Source organism: Phocoena sinus, chromosome 18 (genome assembly GCF_008692025.1).
Source record: "Phocoena sinus isolate mPhoSin1 chromosome 18, mPhoSin1.pri, whole genome shotgun sequence".
Taxonomy (NCBI): Eukaryota; Metazoa; Chordata; class Mammalia; order Artiodactyla; family Phocoenidae; genus Phocoena; species Phocoena sinus.
Window position 1 is genome coordinate 25,507,979 of NC_045780.1, and position 19,052 is coordinate 25,527,030.

Consider the following 19,052-nt stretch of genomic DNA (forward strand, 5'->3'; position numbering starts at 1 on the left):
ATCAGTCAATATACAAAATATATTTACACTTTAAATCTGCAATCTCACTTCTAGAAATTGAGCCTACAGAGATAAATGTGAAAACATGCCTACATAAGGGTGCTCACTGAAACATTCTTCCTAACAGTAAAAAACTCCAAGGAACCTAAATGTTAATCAGGAAGAGACTAGTTACATAAATTATGGCATTTTAATGGCATCCTATTATGGCATTTTATACGCTTTATTGAACACTTGTTACAAGTGGTCACAGTAATGAGCAATTCATACCATTATGTTACTTAATTTTAGCAAAAATCGAAAGTCGTATCACTAGCAAGAGGCTATTCTGGTTGACCCCAAAGCTTGTGTTTCTAAACACTCTGTAGCCACTAAAAATAATGTGTATCTTTAATTATTTAAAAGAAAAGATGTATTTGACATATCATTTAGGGAATAAATAAAACCACCCCCAAACAGACCACAGCATAAAATGTACAGTATAACTTTATTAAAAAAATTCTAAAGATGTCTAGAGAAATCTTAAAAGCAGCTAGTTTTAAAAACTCTTTTCTTTGCCTATACTGTTTCACTTTTAAAGGAATACATATTCTATTTAGAAAACAAGGCTATTAAAAACATTTGATAGGAAAAATCCAATTAAATATAAAACACTAAGATTTATTTGCTCATAGGGCAGCATAATAGAATCTCCCGATCTACCTAATTGATGAGATGAATTTTCAACTACGTCTTTAATTCTGCAGGAATGCCTACAATCCTTTTTCCCCTTAAAATGAACATAAAGCTTTAACTTTGTAGAAATACTACTACCCCCGCCTTTTAACTAATAATGTCAAGGATATTTTAAAAGTCTGGTCACGGACTTCCCCGGTGGTGCAGTGGTTAAGAATCCGCCTGCCAATGCAGGGGAGAGGGGTTTGATCCCTTGTCTGGGAAGATCCCACATGCCACGGAGCAACTAAGCCTGTGTGCCACAGCTACTGAGCCTACGCTCTCCAGCCCATGAGCCACAACTACTGAGCCCACACGCCACAACTACTGAAGCCCGTGAGCTCTAGGGCCCACATGTCACAACTACTGAGCCTGCGTGCTGCAACTACTGAAGCCCACGCTCTGCAACAAGAGGAGCCACCACAATAAGAAGTCCTTGCATTGTAACGAAGAGTAGCCCCCACTCGCCACAACCAGAGAAAGCCTGTGTGCAGCAATGAAGACCCAACGCATCCAAAAAAAAAAGTCTGGGCACAACTGTTCTTATGTGATGAGGGTAACGCCAATTAACTGGTTACTCTACTTAAAAAGTTAATCAAAAGCAGTTTTTGTTAGAAAGTAAAGAATACCGTTCCATGTTGACTACTGCAACCATTATGCAAGATCAACAACTGAGATCTGGTTTCAAGATGATGGATTTGTCATGGAAGAAATGCTTTATAGAAAATTACCAATTTAAAGTCTAAATTCAGTGACAAGATAGATATACTCCACTTAAATAATGCCTTTTATCTGGAAATGAGTTATCCTCACACCCTCAAATTATCTACCTTCTTGCTGGCGGGCATGTGGTAAAATGGGAGCCTTCATACACTGCTGGTGAGAATGTAAACTGGTTCAACCACAGAGGAAAAAAGTATGGAGGTTCTTCAGAAAATTAAAAAATAGGTTTACTATACCATCCACTAATTCACGTCTGGGTATATACCCAAAGGAAATGAGACTGGATTATGAAGAGATATATACTTATTGCAGCATTATCACAGCTAAGTTATTCATAGCTAAGATAGGAAACAGCCTAAATGCCCATCAACAGATAAGTGGATAAAAAAAGATGTGGCATACACACACACACACACACACACACACACACAATTCAGCCATGAGAAGGGAGGATACCGTGCCATTTGCGACAACATGGATGAACCCTGAGCACATTATGCTAAGTGAAATAAGCCAGATACGGAAAGACAAATACTGTATGGTATCACCTATATGTGGAATCTAAAAAAGTCAAACTTGTAAAAGACAGAGCAAAATAGGGGATGGGGGAGTGGAGGGATCAGACTGATGTTGTTTAAGGGTACAAACTTGCAATGAATAGTAAGGAAGCCAGAAGTCTAATGAACAATATAATGAACATAGACAATGATATCATACTATAATTATGTAACATGATAAATATTGCTACAATGGCAATCCCATTACAATAAATGTATCAAAATAACACACCAGGTTATATACATGTCCAATATATTCAATAAAAAAATTAAAAAGTAAAAAAAATCTACCTTCTAGTAGTAAAGTCACTTAATTTGTCCACACAAGGTTAATTCATTATAATTCAATTACATAAATAAACATGATTCATAGTTTTGACCATATAGATAAAGTGAACGGGGGTTATAATGCAACGCCAATTTTTTAAATGAGTAGATCCATTTAGCCAAATAATTAGAATACATAAAAACTCAAGTGTCTCGGAAATGAACCGCTGACCTATGATAGAGCGAGGACTAGGAAACCCCAAGAGTAACACAGTTGTTGTGAATGGAGGTACTGAAAGATGAAGATTTAAAAGCAAAACAAAAGTGCACAAGCAAAAGTCCCAGTCTCAATAGGGCTGTGATGTACAGGCAAAGCACTAAGAGTATACCGAGTGTACAACCTCTCTATGGAAACAATAAGAGCTCACTGAGCATGACCTCTGATGTTACTTTTAAAACATGCTGGCTCCTTTTTTACCTGACTCTAAGCCAAGCCTTTTCAAATCCTCTTGGTATGCTTTCAGGGCAGCTGCCTCCATTGCAGCAAACTCCTTTGATGCCTTTTCTTCTTCCTTTGCCTTATCCAGGCTTTTCTGTTTAATCTGAGCAAGACACATACAAAAGTGAAAGCTAGATAAAGGGCTGATATTTACATAGAGAAATTGGCAAAGAAAGAAACAAACTAGATTACCTCACTGATCCTCCTTGCCACATTTTCCTTATGATTCTTTCCTCTTTCATGAAATTCAATGCTCTTGAAGATAAAAAAAAAAAAGAAGATACAAAGGAAAACTACACATAATGTTCACAGCAAAGTAACAGTAAATATATGGAACATAACAAAATTGAATTACAATTGGCAGAAAAGATAAAAATAATTCTAATGCAAATTGGTCCTTTTTATCAAATGATGCTAAGGAACTAAACCACATTATTTATTATTATGCCCTCTAAGTTTCCTTTGGTGCTTAAAATAAACTATGATGACCATATTAATAGAGAAATATACAAGGTACCCTTGATGACTAATCTAGTGAATATGATTGTAAAGAGGACTCAAACAAGACATGAAGCCAAAGGAGGAGTGGAAAAAAAAATCTTAACTTCAAGAAACACCTCTCAACATAAAATGTCAAAACCGGCGAATCTCTAGAATTTGTACTGCTCTACTTGCCACATTAGGTAAAAGACACAGAGAATAAGCAATGATTCTTAGAACCTTATTCTTCCAAATTGTGAGAAAAGTAGATGTTAAAAAACTCCTCCTAAATTGTAAACAAATACTATTACTATGTGGTAATGGTACAAAATGTAAAACTTCTATGCAGGGCAACTTGGCACTATCTGTCAAAATTAGGCTGCTGTAATAGAGAACAAAGAAGCTCCTTATATACTGATGATGAAAGAGCTCCAGCATATGGTGTCCAGTTTAAAAAAAAAAACAACTGTGATGCACGGCAGTGTAAACAGCATGCTACCTTCTATGCGTGCTGGAATCAGAACCTGTATCTATATGCCTATAGAAACAATAGAAAATTTAAAAAGTGGTAACCTATGAGGAATGATGGTAAATGGATCGATGGGGACAGAGTCGGTGAGTGAATGCTATTACCTATTTAACAGCCAGAATGCTCCCTAAATTACAAATGTGTTGTTGTATGCAGTAAGAAATTTCTGGTAACTTTTCAAAATAAGTTTTGTCAGTCAATTCTTATCTAACACATTTCCTGATTATTCTAAAGTACTGCTGTGAATTCCTCTTTAAAGTGTGACTTCATAAAGCAAACATTCATCCTCTATTTTTCATATGTTCGTTTCCTAAAGTTGGTTATATTACACAAAGAATATTTAAGGCCTGTTCAAAAACAAATGAATTTTGTTTCTAAAGGTTAAATCAATGTATATTAGCAATTCAAGAAGATGAAGAAAGCCTATCCTAGAAGGAATTATTTACTCTGGATTGGTGGTCCTCAAACTTTTTGGCACGAGGGACTGTGGAAGACATTTTTTCCCTGGGGTGGGGGGTGGGGGGTGTTGGTTCAGGCGGTAATGTGAGTGGTGGGGAGCGGCTGTAAATACAGATGAAGCTTCACTTGCTCGCCCACCACTCACCTCCTGCTGTGCAGCCCGGTTCCTAACAGGCCGTGGACCAGTACCACTAGAGGCCTGGGGGTGGGGGACTCCTGCTCTAGATCACTCAAAAACACTGAATTGCTTGGATACTTCCAGGGAAGAGACTATCAGTGATTTGTGTAGCTTTTAAAATTTGTGGCTTTTTTTTTCTTTTTTTTTCGGATGGCTAAGTCAAACAAAATAGTCAAGAACTTTAGCAACTATTCAAAAAGACAAAAAAAAAGCAAGACAAAACTGAACAGAAAAAATCCTTAAACTCTTTGCAGATAATAATAATAAATGTCTATCAAAGAAACATAACACTGTTAAAGATGGGGCTACTGTTCTTCTGTGCATCCCACTCTACCAAATAATAAGGATATGAATATACATTTAAAAGATACCCTATTGTTTATGTACTATGTACATAGAGTATGACATGCATGAGATGGGGAAAAAACCAAAAATCAATGGTGCTTTTTGTTTCATATCTTAAAAGCTGAATTTGGACTAAGACATACAGTAATAATGTGCTTAAAGGTTCCTATTTTCATATTCCATGACAAAGGTAACAATGTTCTTTCAAATTTAAGCATTTAGAGATATAAAGCTCTGCATCAAACATATTTAACTATCTCTAAAACAGAAAACATACAAGAAAAAGTACAATAATGTCGCTTCTTTCTACATATTAAGGGCTTTCTGCTTTTACTTTTCTTTGTATATGACAACATTACAAACAGCACCATCATAACGTAGGTGTTTCATAAACATTAATGCGATTACCCACGCAATGTCCAGTTCCTTAATGTGACTGAAGGGCCACAGAGAAATAATTTGGCTTAGTACATAATCAAATTTGGGCTGATGAAAAAGAAGAAGGCTCACAGCTTTCCTACAAGGAATGAAAAGACAACAAAAATTGTTCGATGTTTTGAAAAATCAAGAGCAATGTATATGAAACTGTTTTGTAAGCTCTGAGTTTACATCAAAAAGGAACATTTCACATGAATACAATATTATGAGAATCTTTAATAGAGAAATTATCATACAGGCCTATTGTCCGCTATCCAGCACTTGCAGTAATCACAGAATTTCTTTGGTTGGGACTTCCAGTAGTCTGCCCTGGAAAAGGAAAAACAAGTTTAAGTTTATTTACAATTTAAAAAGGTAAATTTTTGCATGATTTACAACTTCTTAAAAAGGCCAAAATATAAGCCTCTGCTACTGAATCTTGACTTGTTACACACAGCACCCTGCTTTATTATTTAGCTGACTGAAATCGGTCAACTGAAATTCTGTTGCCAGTAGAGTGGAAAAAGTCTGCAACGGATTTAAAACGCCCTTAAACAAAATAGCTTTTTAAAAAATGCCTCATTTGTTACTGTCATCAATGTGAAGAAATAAGGAACATCTTGGAGAAGATTACCTATTCTTTCCATTCCTTTCTGGAATTTTTGGAGATTACTGTTAATTGAAACATGAAGAAACTCAAAAAGTTCACTTTAAATCAAGTTATTTCTACCCAAAGAACAAAACATAAGACACCTCTGGTGGGAGGCCGTGGTTCCTCTGAGACTATCAGTTAATACAGTTTGTTCTTGAGCCTCATGGCAAAAGAGAGTTAGAAAAGCCAAAGGATCCCTCGGCCGGCAAGACCAAAAAATAAAAAATAAATTCATAGGCTAACCAAGGCTGGCCGCTTCTAGTAGGCGGAGGAGGCAGCGGTGGCCGCAGCCCAACCCTACAATTTCACAATACCCCACGGTTCAAGCGCTACAGAAACCAGAAGGATGCTCTCGGCCCCCAACCGTGTAGGTGGCGGGAGCGCTCCGTCGCTTTGCGGCGGCCGTCCAACCTCCAGGGGCCGCCAGCCTCCCTCCCAGAGCCCGTGCTCCAGGTCCCCAGGGCGCTCTTCGGGGTAGCATCCCCACCCCGCCCAGAAAACCGGCCCCGCCTGTCCGCTGCCGACCCCGAGCGAGTTAAAGGAGCGTCCGTCACGCCCCCCGGCCGAGGGCGGGGGGAGAGGGGTGGTGGCGGAGCGAGAGACCCGGAGGGGGAAAGGGCCGCCCAGAGAAACAAGACCTCGTTGTTTAGAGCCTGAGACACGACTCACATGACAGGACCAGCCGCTCCGCGGGTCGCTCCGGGCCCGGCTGAGGCTCGCGTTCCCCACGCGGGGCGAGTCGGAGCCCAGCTCACCGCGAGGCCCACCGCAGCCTCCAAGCCCGGACACCTCCCTTCTTCCCTCGGACCAGTGTTCCACGGTTCCCAACTACGGGTGCCCAGACGACTCAATCCGCGTTCGAAATTTCCTCTCCTTCCCCTCCCCCTCCAGGGGCGGTACTCCCGGCTCCGGAGAGGTGGGGTTGCTATAAACGGGTTGAGGTCACGGAGAAGGGGCGAAAGCGCGACGGGACCTGAGCTGAGGGACGGGAAGCTCAAGCCTCACGTCCCCGCGTCATCCCGCCTTCTCTTTTTTTCCCTGAGATCCAGAACCTCCACCCTTCTTCTAGGCTCGCTGGCTCGTGGCCGAGGAGCTCGCGCGCCGCCTCCGCCCCGAACGCAAACAGCTGTTCCCAGAGACGTCGCTGCCCTCAACTTTGCCAACTAGTCCGCACGCACTTTGACCAGCAGAGCAGCCCGGACCTGTAGGCTGGGGGCCGTTGGCGGAGTTAAAAAAAAAAGAGGTGAAACAGCTGGTTTCGGAGCCGAGAGTCGCTTGGCTCGGCCTTGCCTCAGAACTTTCCTGAGGCGGCGGAGCGACCCAGCCCCGCCCCCCGGACGCCCGCGCGCTCGGGTCGGGCGCGTTCCCTGGCTCGCGAGCGCGTGGGCAGCGGCGGTAGCTACTCGGGTGGCGCAGAGGCGGCGGCGGCTGGAGTGGCGGTGGGCGGTGGAGCTGGGGCAGCGGCGGCGTTTGCGCTTGTCAGGTGAGTCACCGCAGCTTTTTCAGCAGCACTTCCCATATGGTCTAGCGGTTAGGATTCCTGGTTTTCACCCAGGCGGCCCGGGTTCGACTCCCGGTATGGGAACGCTGTATTTCTTTTTAGAAGTGGACAGGGGGGACTAACTCATTTTTATTTCCAGTGGCTCTGGCTCTTTTTTCCTGCCCCCTACCCCAGGTGATTTCGTGGAAAACGCGCGTTCGAGTAGTTGTTAGTGACGCCGTGAACTGGGCTGCGGCTTTGGGAGACACGAGTGCCGCGCCGGGCGGGCTGGAGGAGCGAGTGTACTCAGGGTTCCTCTGCTCCTGCCGGAGGCTGGCGGGGCTGAGCGGCGGGGAAGGAGTTTCACTTTCCCCGGGGCCGCCCTCCCGCCCCTCCGGCCCCCGGCCGTCCCTTTCCAAGCGCTCGGGAGGTGATGATTAACTCTGGCCTCGCCTTATCTGTCCCCAGTGCCCCCCTCGGGCCCACACCCTCCTCCTCGGCCGGCCCCTTCTGACGGTCCCAAGCGAAGCGGGGCGTGTTGCCCCCTGCCCTCGGCGCCCGGGAGCCCGCGCCCGGCTTGGAGCCCCGTTGTCTCGGCCGGGTGTTGACTAGAAACACCCCCGACACAAAGCAGCCCCCTGGCGGGGGAGGGGGGGCGCGGGGAGGCGCCGAGGGCTGTCCGGAGATCCTCGGTGCCCGCGGGTACGCTCTCCTGACCGCGCAGCTGCCCGCGGCAGCCGGATTGGCCGCGTGTCCACCCCGGGCTCCCGCGGCGCCCGAGCCCCGCCCCGAGGCCGGCCTGCGAGGTCATCCCAACTTGACATCGGGGGCGCCGGCCGTAGTTCTCAGAAAGTACCCCAGACTCCGGAGCCACAGACTTGAGTGTTTCTGCTCGGGAAGGCCTCTGGGGAAGGGCGTCCGTCCCGTGCTCCGCCCACGTCCGCCCCCCCCCCCCCCAAAAAAAAACACACACACGCTGTGGAGAAGAAAAATACCACTAGGATGAGATGTCTTTAAAGAAGAAATGTGACTTTCCAAAAGGGTCTAACGTTTTGAGCGCCGCGGATAGAAAATCCTGGGGTGGAGGTGGGGCTTGGAAGAGAGAAAATTGGCCGGAGACTGGGGAGGGGATGTTATAACAAAGTTTCACTGTATTTTTAAATATAGAAGCCCTGTGTTTATTACAAAGAAGGGGCAGCTGTGTCAGCAGCATGTGAGCTGTAAATGAAACAAAAGCGTTATCTTAAATGCAAGCTGAAATTAGAAAATGGGGTGAGCTCTGATGTTTAGTCTATTGGGCCTCCGGGAACAAATGAAGAAGGAAAAAGTGGCTCTTAGGGACGGGTCTCTGGTCAGTGCCATTACGCAGAGCAGAAGGATTAGTTGTTAGTATGTGCCTTCCCAAACTGTGTTTGATAGTTTTAACTGCACAGTGAATTTTGAAATAATCTGTTAATGTGGACAGTATGATTAAGGATGAATTACTTTCACATTGTAAATAAACTTCCCCAACTAAAAATGTTTTAGATCATCTTCATTAGTTCAAATATTTGAACGTTTTCTCTACACCAAGCATCATCAGATAGTCTTGGAAGTTAACTGATGTTCAGGTTCTTCATGTTAGGAGGTTTTGGAGAGAATCCTGAATGGAGTCATATTTTGGCCCTTTTGATTAGCTGTATGACCTTGTGGTAGATCTTTCACCTTCTCTGTGCTCTGGGTTTAGAGCCATAAATTCTTGATGATACATACCACTCACAAACTTGAGAGTTAAAAGAATTGTTGAGCAATTCTTGTGTCGGTAATAAGAGTGAAAAAGTTTCATTTACATAGAGGATTGGGTCATTGTTCAGAAACCATTTACTAAAGAATTAGGCCTGAGTGTGGAAGGAAGGAAAGATCCTTCTGCCTTAATTGCCTCCAGAAGAGCTTCAATCTTGACCTCGCATTTTGTGACGACTTGGTATCAAATTGTGCTATAATGGATGTGATTTTCAACTGAGCACCCGGTATAATTGCAAATAGCTTTATATATATTTGAGGGTATGCTGAGAGGAGTAGTTTGGTGACAATATATCTGTCCGAGACATAGACATATATTGTTGTGTACCAGGCACAGTTGGCTAGGGCAGCATCTGAGTTGCAGAATTCCTTCAAGAGCACATAGGTGAGAAGTCACTTCTACTCAGGGAAGAGGACTAGAGACCAGACAAGGAAGGGAGAGTGTTTGCCCTGGACCTTGAAGAACGGGTTGGATTTCTCCTTGTGGGGAATGTGTATCAGAAAGCTGAGGTTGGGGCAACAAGTGTGAGGCTGGCTAGTAGCCTGGCAGGGTGGGAGCACACAGTGCCTGGAGGGAGAGCCATGGGAGTCAAGTTGGGATGGTAAAAAGGGAATTTTAACTGGATAAATTTTGACTAGGTAACAAGTTGTTTTATGGCATTTATGTCACTAGACTTTTTAAAACATTTTGCGTCTCTTTGAAGAAACTAAATATAGCATAATATGTGAAAAATTCTTTTTTTTTATGAGTCAAACAATATAGAAACATGTAGAATATTTTGTGCCCATGGGTTTTATTTTAGCAATTAGATATTAATTTTTAACCAATGGAGTGGAGAAAATCAATTAACATTTGAAAGAATGAAATCTAGGTTTAGATTATGAGAATGATATGCAACTATATTCTTACTGGAAATAGTCTAAGACAGAGCTGCTAGTTACTGTCGGTGAAGCATACACCTTAAATTGGTCAGGACTAGGTGATAACTTTGTAAGGATTCATTCATACGCTTGTGCCTTGCTTCCAAAACACCATTGGTAGTCATGTTTTACATGTTCTCTCTTGAGCCACAAAATAAAGTGATACTAAATGAGTGGTGTGGATTACCCAAATAGTCTCTTTACTATTTGTTACTATTAGGTGCAGCTAGAAGATGTACGACAGTTCAGTAAACGTTTGCATAGATGAACACCTGTACGTAAAGAAATATAAGGGTTGGGAAAATGACGATGGCATTTTAAAATCCAAAGACTTTACCGTGGTCTCTGAGCCTAACATTGTCTAGCCTCTACTTGGGTCCTCAACGCCACCTCCTCCCTCCTCTCCCTTTTCATTGTACTTTAGCTGCACTGGCTTCTTGCTTTTTGTTCCTTGAATGTGCCATACTTGTTCTTTTCTCAGTCTTATGTCTTGCTGTTTCCACTGCCTGCAGTGTTCCCCCTCCAGCTCTGCACATCTCACTCCTGTCAGCGTTACCTTATCAGAGAGGCCTTTCTGTCTACCATCACTAGAGACTCCCTTTTCTGGTTACTGTCTGGTTACTTTATGCTGCTTTATTTTCTTCTTTTGCTTATCTGAAATAAACATGTTTGTTCCTGTCTATTTCTTGTCTTATTCTACTAGAATATAAGTTCCGTGAGAGTAAGGATACTGTGTAGTGAGATCACTCTTGTTCTGTAAGAGTCAAACAGTAATGAAGAAGTTGGTACCGTCATAGGTTGCTGGGGGAAATGTAAAATGGTGCAGCCACTTTAGGAAACTGTTTGGCAGTTCTCTCAAAATGTTAAACATAGAGTTGCCATGTGACCCAGCAGTTCCACTCCTAGGTGTATACCCAAGACAGATGAAAACATGTCCATGCAAGAACTTGTACACAATTGTTTATAGCAGCATTCATAAGCAGAAAGTGACAGATAACCCTAATGTCTGTCAACTGAGGAATGAATGAATAGAATGCAGTGTACCCATACAATCAAATATATTTTGGCAATAAAAAGGGATGAAGTACTGATATATACCACAGCATGGATCAATCTCAAGAACATTATGCTAAACGAAAGAAGCCAGGTTCAAAAGACCACATTTTGTATGAGTCCATTTATATGAAACGCCCAGAATAGACAAATCTGTAGAGAAAGAGGATGGACTATGGTTGCCTAGGATTGGCCGGGGTGGGGGAGGACGACACGGGGGATGGGAAGTGATTGCTAATGTAGGTACAAGGTTTCTTTTTAGGGTGATTAAAGTGTCCTAAAATTACATTATGATGATTGTTGCACAACTCTGTAAATATATTAAAAAACATTGAGTTCTACTCTTTGTGTGGGTGAACTTCATGGTATGTAAATTATATCTCAGCAAAACTGTTAAAAAAGATCGAGGCAATCAAAAGATATAGAATATTTGGTCTACATTTTACGTTTATCATTTGGATATTAAATATTTAAAAATAATAATGGAATGATTTAACACTGCAACTCTAGCTCCTAGATAGTCCAGGAATGTAGCAAGAGCTCAGTAAATAACAGACAAAGGAGGTTGAAGTATACAGATAATTATGATACAGTGCATAGTGTGATAAATGCTTAGAGGAGACTAAGCCAAGGGTTACAAGGGTTTGAAGGTCTCTAAAATGTCACATCTGGGTTTGTGTGAAGAGAACGGGGAAAGGCCTCTAGGAGGCAGCATTTGAGATTGGCTTGGAAGGCTGCTTATGCTTTGCTGGTGGAGATGATTGAGCGGGAGACAAGGCTATACATAAGAAGGAAGCAAGCAGGAACAGAGGTCCCTAAACAGTTGCTAACACATTTTGGCTGAGCTGAGAGTACAAATAGTATAGGAATGGACCAGTAGTAGTAGTAGTAGTATAGTAGTATAGTGTAAGAGTGCAAGAATAGGCTACGGTCTGTAGCAGACAATGTCAGTGCTGGCAGAGCTCCTCTGATGTCTCTTTATCATCCCTCCCAACCCCTAGTGTGCTTCTGATGGCTCATACTTGGGAAGAGTTGTATCCCTTGCTGGCAGAGAGCTGGAAGTACCTGGGGGTTTATCCCCCTTCCCCTAATAGCTCTTAACCCGAGACTGTCCTGTCAGGAGAATATCTTTGGAGCAGGGACTTTGACTTTTCCCCCCGTTCTGTATCATCAGCACTTGGGGCAGTGCTTGGCACTTGTTGACCATTCAGAAAATATTTGAATGAATGAATGAATGAATGAAAACCAGGAAGTTGCAAGGTATATTCAAAGTGAAGTTTATTTCCTAAATCCCCTTGACTCTTGCAGAGCACTTAGGAGATTTTGGAAGGTTCTGATTGTGAAGGTCCTTGAATTTTGGAGTAAGGAGTTTACTTAGCTAAAAGAAGGAATTTCTGGTAATATGATACGTGTTTTAATGAAATTAATTTGGCAGTAGTGTGCAGGATGAACTGGGGGATGGAAGGGTTGTGTCTGTGGTGTCCACACTGACCAAGGTTGGGGGGTCTTCTGCAGTACAGTAATAATCTAACAACTCTCCTTGCCTCTAGTGTCTCCCTAAATAGGGTGGTGGCAAAAGAATATAAAGGGTTAAATAGAAGAGGTGCATTGAAGGAAAAATTTAAGATGTCAGGAGTATAAATACTCCTCAAAGAAATAGGGAAGTTAGGAAGCATAGATTTTTTTTGGAAAGGACAGACAATTTTTGCGATTGTTGGCCAGACAGTAAATGATTATTGTCCACCAGTGTGTGTGTGTGTGTGTGTGTGTGTGTGTGTGTGTGTGTCTGTCTGTCTGTTTGATCACTGAAATTGTACCTTGAATTCAGAGACAAAATTAAGACTGTGAGACTGCCACCCTGTGGACAATATAACTTAGAACTGAAATCCTCAAAAATTATAATAAAACTTGATCCACTTGAAATTAACTATTATAGAACTGATTATGGTTCTTCCATATTGGTATATGTGGTTATGCTCATTAAATAGAAAGTTGAAATTAGTTTTTTTTCTGAACTTTTTCTGGGGCTTTTAAATAAACGGAATTTAAATGAAATCAGTAGCTTTAAAACGTTGCAAAGAAAATCAGGAATGCCTTTTAGATGGCATACTTCTTTCTCTAGAAATTTCTTATCAAAGAGTGTGTTTTTTAAAACATGGTGGCATGTATGCCTGTTGTAAGGTGGTACCTTTTTCTTGTACTTTTTATCCTATTTTATACATATGTCCTTGAGAGTTATATTTCTTGAAAAATATGTGAGGACTTCCCTGGTGGCACAGTGGTTAAGAATCGCCAGCCAATGCAGGAGACATGGGTTCGAGCCCTGGTCCTGGAAGATCCCACGTGCTGTGGAGCAACTAAGCCCATGCACCACAACTACTGAGCCTGTGCTCTAGAGCCTGCGAGCCACAACTACTGAGCCCGCATGCCGCAACTACTGAAGCCCATGACCCTAGAGCCTGCGCTCCGCAACAGGAGAAGCCACCACAATGAGAAGCCCATGCACCGCAACAAAGAGTAGCTCCCACTCACCGTAACTAGAGAAAGCCCGCGCGCAGCAACGAAGATGCAACGCAGCCAAAAAAAAATAAAAAAATAATAAAAACACTTGTTTTGAAGAAAATAAATATTTAAAAAAGAGAAAAATATGTGAAAGTGTACCACATCATTCTTTTCCTCCTAAGTGAAAGTGGCTTTCCCTTCCCATTTTTATAGAGTAGGATTCTATTGTTAGAAATTCGCCATGCTTTGAAGAATTGCCTTCATTGTATTTTTGTAAATAACTTGGCTTTTATTACAGGTTATTTATTTAGAAGGGCAGTCTGCTCACAAATTAAACTGGTAAACTAGCTTGAATCAAAATGAAATTGTGGGTGTGAAAAAATTGTTTGCTCTCTGCAACTCAGGAAATGGTTTTGTCTAGAACTCTGCAGAATAAAACTTTCCCAGCAGATGAGCTGCTTACAGCCTAATGTTGTAAATGGCTTACACGCTTGTTTTCCCTGAGGAGTCTGGAGGGGTGGGGTCGCCATTTAGCGCTGGAAGTTTGTGTTAGCGGTAGAGCAGAAGTGGGCTGAAGCCCCATTCTGAGATCACAGTCATGCATCCTTTCTGAATGTGATATCCAGGATGAGGAAGAGAACGAATGGCGCATCTACTGAACCCCAACCCCCTTCACTTTAGGGACCTTATGTTTTGGTCGTGGAGAGATTTTCAAATATAATGTTAATGGTTTAAAATATTCAAATATTTCTGAGTTATTTTTCTCAAAAGTGTAGCATGATAAATGTGATAATAGACTTTCAATATTAGGTTTTGTTTAACCTTTTCAAAGTAAATAGATGAGATTGTGACTTTTCTGAACTATTTTTTCCTACATTTATATCTTATATTCCACAGTTGATGTATACTGTGTGATTTGAAGTAGACTATTAATGGTGAAAATGCAAATGCTTATCTAGGTCTGCAAGGTACATTGCCATGTAAAAAACAGTATTATTTAGGTACTGTTTAAGGAAAGTAACTTTCAAAATACTTCATGGTCTATTTGCTCCTTTCCTAAGTATTGGGACAAAGAGCCAGTAAAATTAGAGGTATATTTCTGTTTTCTAACCTTCTTTAATGGTTTAACTATCATATCATTTTTAAAACTATGGAATTGAACTTATATAAAGACATTTTTAGCTTAATATTTAGCCTGCACTTAAACTTTGTTATCACGTGGTATCTGCCTTTTTAATGCTAGAATGGTGATTCTTTTAGGATTAATGGTAGTTAGTGTTCCCTTTTACTTTCCAAGCATGGGTTCATTTTCATAACTAAGTATAAAACATTTTGTTCTTTGAAAAATAATTCCAGCATAGATGACTTGAATTTTGATAATAACAATAACAACTGTCTCATGAGTTTTGTGTGTCTGTTGGGTGTGTGTTTACAAATCTTAATAGGTCTTTTATTTTAGAATGCAAACTATTCACTATTAAATAAATAACTTTGATTTGAACCTTTTTTTTTTTTTTTGCTTTATTTTAGATGTCTAGGGAGGTACTTAGCCTAGTGACTTCTAGATCCAGAGGGTCTTCTAGATAGTCTTAAATATTGTAGTTTAATCTTTTAATTTAAAGTTTCTTTTGGGTTCAAAATCCCAAAATCAGGATACATTTCCGATTTAGGATGTGTTGATATATTGCTTTGTGTGAAGCTTTTTATCTGTTTCCAGATTTAATTAAACACTTAATTCAAGTTTTCAAGGTTGTAATGGGATTTGTTTTGCCCCATCTGTGCTTATCACTGATACCTTCCTATGCCAAGGGACCCAGTGACCCTATTACCTGGGAAGGATGGGGCCCTGCCACTGAGTCATCCCCTGAATAGGGCAGGCACTGACCCAGTCGCAGAGCTGAAGTGGAAAGGAAGAGTATGACGGGAAGGGTCTGTCCCAGAAAACAGGTGGCAGGTAGGGGGAGGGGAAGCATCCTGATGGAAGGCCGAACATAGGCTTAAGGAATTCAAAACTTCTTGCAGGCAGTTGGCATCAGGAAATTTCAGATATGAGAGGGAATGCCTTTGCATTATTTATTCTCCCTGTTTTTTTTGCCCTTTCACATGAACCACAATTGTTTTTTAATTAACTGATTTATTTTTTTGGCTGCGTTAGGTCTTCGTTGCTGTGCGTGGGTTTTCTCTAGTTGCGGCGAGTGGGGACTACTCTTTGTTGCGGTGCACGGGCTTCTCATTGCAGTGGCTTCTCTTGTCACGGAGCACGGGCTCTAGGCTTGTGGGCTTCAGTAGTTGCAGCACGTGAGCTCAGTAGTTGTGGCTCGCGGGCTCTAGAGCACAGGCTCAGTAGTTGTGGCGCACAGGCTTAGTTGCTCCGCGGCATGTGGGATCTTCGCGGGAGAGGGATCAAACCCATGTCCCCTGCATTGACAGGTGGATTCTTAACCACTGCGCCACCAGGGAAGTCCCCTGAACCACAGTTTTATTGTCCCTTAAATCCTGCTTTGAAAGACTGTTTCTTCTTTTCTATTTTCAATACCTTCTAGAATTGTCTTTTTCTACTTCATGGAGCATATTTTAAGAGGGCTTTTTACAAGTTTGTAGGAAAAAGAAAGCACATAAAGTTTATATAAAAGTAAATCTGCCACCTCACGCTCATTAGGATAGCTACTATCAAAAAAACCCAAAAAACAAAAAACCAAATAACAAGAGTTGGTGAGGATTTGAGGAAATTAGAGCCCTTGTGTTCTGTTCATAGGAATGTAAAATGGTACAACCACTATGGAAAACAGTTTGGTGGTTCTTCGGAAAATTAGAAATAGAATTACCAAATGATCCAGCAATTCTATTTCTAGCTATATACCCCAAAGAATTAAAAGCAGTCTCAAACAGATGCTGTACACCCATGTTCTTAGTAGCATTATTTACAGTAGCGAAAAGGTGGAAGTAACCTAAGTGTCCATAGGTGGATAAATGGATAAACAAAATGTGGCATACACTTACATGGGAATATTTTTCAGCCTTAAAGAGGAGGGAAATTCCGACACATGCTACAACATGAATGAACTTGGAGAACATTATGCTAAGTGAAATAAACCAGTCACAAAAAGACAAATACTGCCATGATTCCACTTACATGTAGTAACTAGAGTAGTCAGAATCATAGAGACAGCAGTAGAATGTTGATTGCCAGGAACTGGGGAGAGGAGGAATAGGGAGTCATTTAATGGATACAGAGTTTCAGTTTTGCAAGATAAAATGAATTCTGGAGATTGGTTGCAAAACAATATGAATGTACTTGTTACTACTAAACTGTACACTTCAGTGGTTAATTTTACCATAATTTTTTAAAAGGAAAATTTGTATTTGGATATGCAAATTGTAAGAGAGTAAAAAGCATCTGTAAGGAGATTGAAGTTACTTGATTTGGTCAATATTTAGATGCTTGGGATGTAACAACGAAAAAATCAGACAAGATCCTCATGAAGCCTACCTCTTAGTGGGAAAGATAGACATTGATTGAACAAGTAAAAAGTGTGTTTGAGTGTTACATGCAGAACAGGGAGACAACTAACGAGTAGGTGGGAAGGCGGCTGTAGTGAAAAGGCTTCCCTAAGGAAATGACATTGAAGTGGGATTTGAAGGATGGGTAAGCACTGGCTAGGAGAAAGAGAGGGATGGAAAGTTATGGGAGGCTGAGGGAGTAGCATTATGGAAATGCTCCAGAGCAGGAAAGAAAGGGTATTATGCTTTGGAAAATGGAAGAAGGTGCTGAGGGCTTAATGTGAAATGTGATGGGAGATGAGGATGGCAAGTATCAGACCATATAAGGCATTGTAGGTCATGTTAAGGATTTTGAGTTTTACCTTAAACAGAGTGGTTAGACATTGCTGTGTTTCAAGCCAGGGAGTATGGAGGTGAAATGGAGTGGAAGTAAGAAAAAAAAATGTGTCTTTTTATACAGTGTACCCTTTAAATGTAAATTACCTCCTTAATCTGGTGCTTGAATGTCAGAAGGAAAAGTGGTTCAGTTACGTTTATTCAGATGATATATTGGTTGCCAGTGTGGCCTGTTAATGTGGTAAGATGTACTTAAAGGGTGAATTTAAGGGAATTGTCAAGGGTAATTGAGTAGAGGCGATTTTTACCTTTATATTCTGACTTGTTAGTTGAAACCGTAGAAATGGATGAGTTTGCCAAAGGGAGAGTCTGGAGTGAAAAGAGGCTTTTCAACGGAACCTTTAGGACATCCAGTGTTCAGTCATGAGATAGAGGAAGTGGGGCAGAGAAAGCTGAGGAAGAGTAGTGCAGCATTGGGGGAAAACCAGGAATGAGACTTATGAGTCTAACAAAACAAGCTCTGAAAGTGTTAATTGGGTTTAGCCCAGTGTGGTCATTGACCTTAGTTAGAAGAGATTTAGTGGCATAGTACAGGCAGGATTAGATTAGATAGAAGAGAATGAGTCAAAGAATGGGTGGGAAATGAAGAAATGGAGTATAGACAAATCTTTTGAGGAAGGTTGGCTGTGAAGGGAGTGAGAAAGGATGGTAGAAGGGATTGAGGTGTATGTGACAGTTGGGGTGTCAAATAACGGAAGCTTTTTTTTTAAAGAAAAGCTTGAATTAAAATAAAAATCTTCTTTAGATCTGTGAAATATTTGAAAAATGTATTACACACGTTGCTGATTCCCTAAATAGGATCTACTGAATACAGATGTGAACCCACTGACTTAATCTAGATATGGTATTGTGGGACTGTGTACACACAGGTGCAGTCAGACCTGCCTGGTGAGGTACAAAGGTCTGTTTGTCACTATACTAATTTCTGGTCATCTGGGCAGTAAATATTGCAGAATCCTGGGTTCACTTAAGACCAGCTAATTTGAGTCTTTGGTGTAGGACTCAGAAGTGTATGTGTGTGTGTGTCTTTAGATGATTCTTATGCATCTGTTCTGTGGACTGTCTTTGGAGAATCATCCCAAGAATGTTTTACTTTGAAGTCTTCTGAATCCTTTTTTTAAAAAAAAAAACATTTATTTATTTCTTTGTTTATTTTGACTGCACCGGGTCTTAGTTGAGGCATGCAGGATCTTAGTTGCGGCATGCCTGTGGGATCTAGCTCCCTGACCAGGGATCGAACCGGGTCCCCTGCATTGGGAAGGTGAAGTCTTACCCACTGGACCACCAGGGAAGTCCCTGAATGCTTTTTAATAGCTCTATCGTGAGGATTAAATGAGGTATGTATGTCAAGCACTTAGCAAGGAAAGATTTTCATAATTTTGTCTGCCTGTATGATTTGAGTAGTGGTAAAGTGTTTTTGTTTCTTAGCATGAACCTAGCTTGATCTTTTTTTCTGACTGTAAGGGTAATACACATGTCCCCCCCGCACCCCCCCCCCCCACTGTAAGTCCTTCTTTAGCCACTTTTCATACTTCTTCCCTCCTCCCTGCTCTCTAAGGGCCACGGTGCTTCCTCCTATTGCCTTGCCTTTGTTCAC

General features: G+C 41.5%; 2 protein-coding genes and 1 non-coding gene across 6 annotated transcripts in view; 2 read left to right on the plus strand and 1 right to left on the minus strand.

Annotated features, from left to right (window-relative positions):
- WBP4 (WW domain binding protein 4) overlaps positions 1–6,668 on the minus strand; it is a 32,718-nt gene extending 26,050 nt beyond the window's left edge. For 2 of the 3 annotated variants that reach the window (XM_032610776.1, XM_032610778.1), the window contains exons 1-4: positions 6,490–6,668; positions 5,426–5,498; positions 2,953–3,015; positions 2,740–2,863 (exon numbers count right to left, since the gene is read on the minus strand). In XM_032610776.1, the coding sequence (XP_032466667.1) occupies positions 2,740–2,863; positions 2,953–3,015; positions 5,426–5,498; positions 6,490–6,491 (262 nt within the window). In that variant the 5' untranslated portion in view covers positions 6,492–6,668. Of the gene's footprint in view, positions 1–2,739; positions 2,864–2,952; positions 3,016–5,159; positions 5,269–5,425; positions 5,499–6,489 lie in introns of those variants that run through there. The other variant, XM_032610777.1, reaches the window with a different exon arrangement.
- Positions 6,669–6,732: 64 nt separating this feature from the next.
- Positions 6,733–19,052, plus strand: part of ELF1 (E74 like ETS transcription factor 1) — a 106,180-nt gene continuing 93,860 nt past the window's right edge. The window contains exon 1 of one of the 2 annotated variants that reach the window (XM_032610775.1): positions 6,733–7,303. The gene's annotated coding sequence lies outside the window, so the exon portion shown is untranslated. The remainder of the gene's footprint in view (positions 7,304–19,052) is intronic. The other variant, XM_032610770.1, reaches the window with a different exon arrangement.
- On the plus strand, positions 7,334–7,405 carry TRNAE-UUC. The gene has a single exon. It is a non-coding gene; the product is annotated as a tRNA-Glu (tRNA).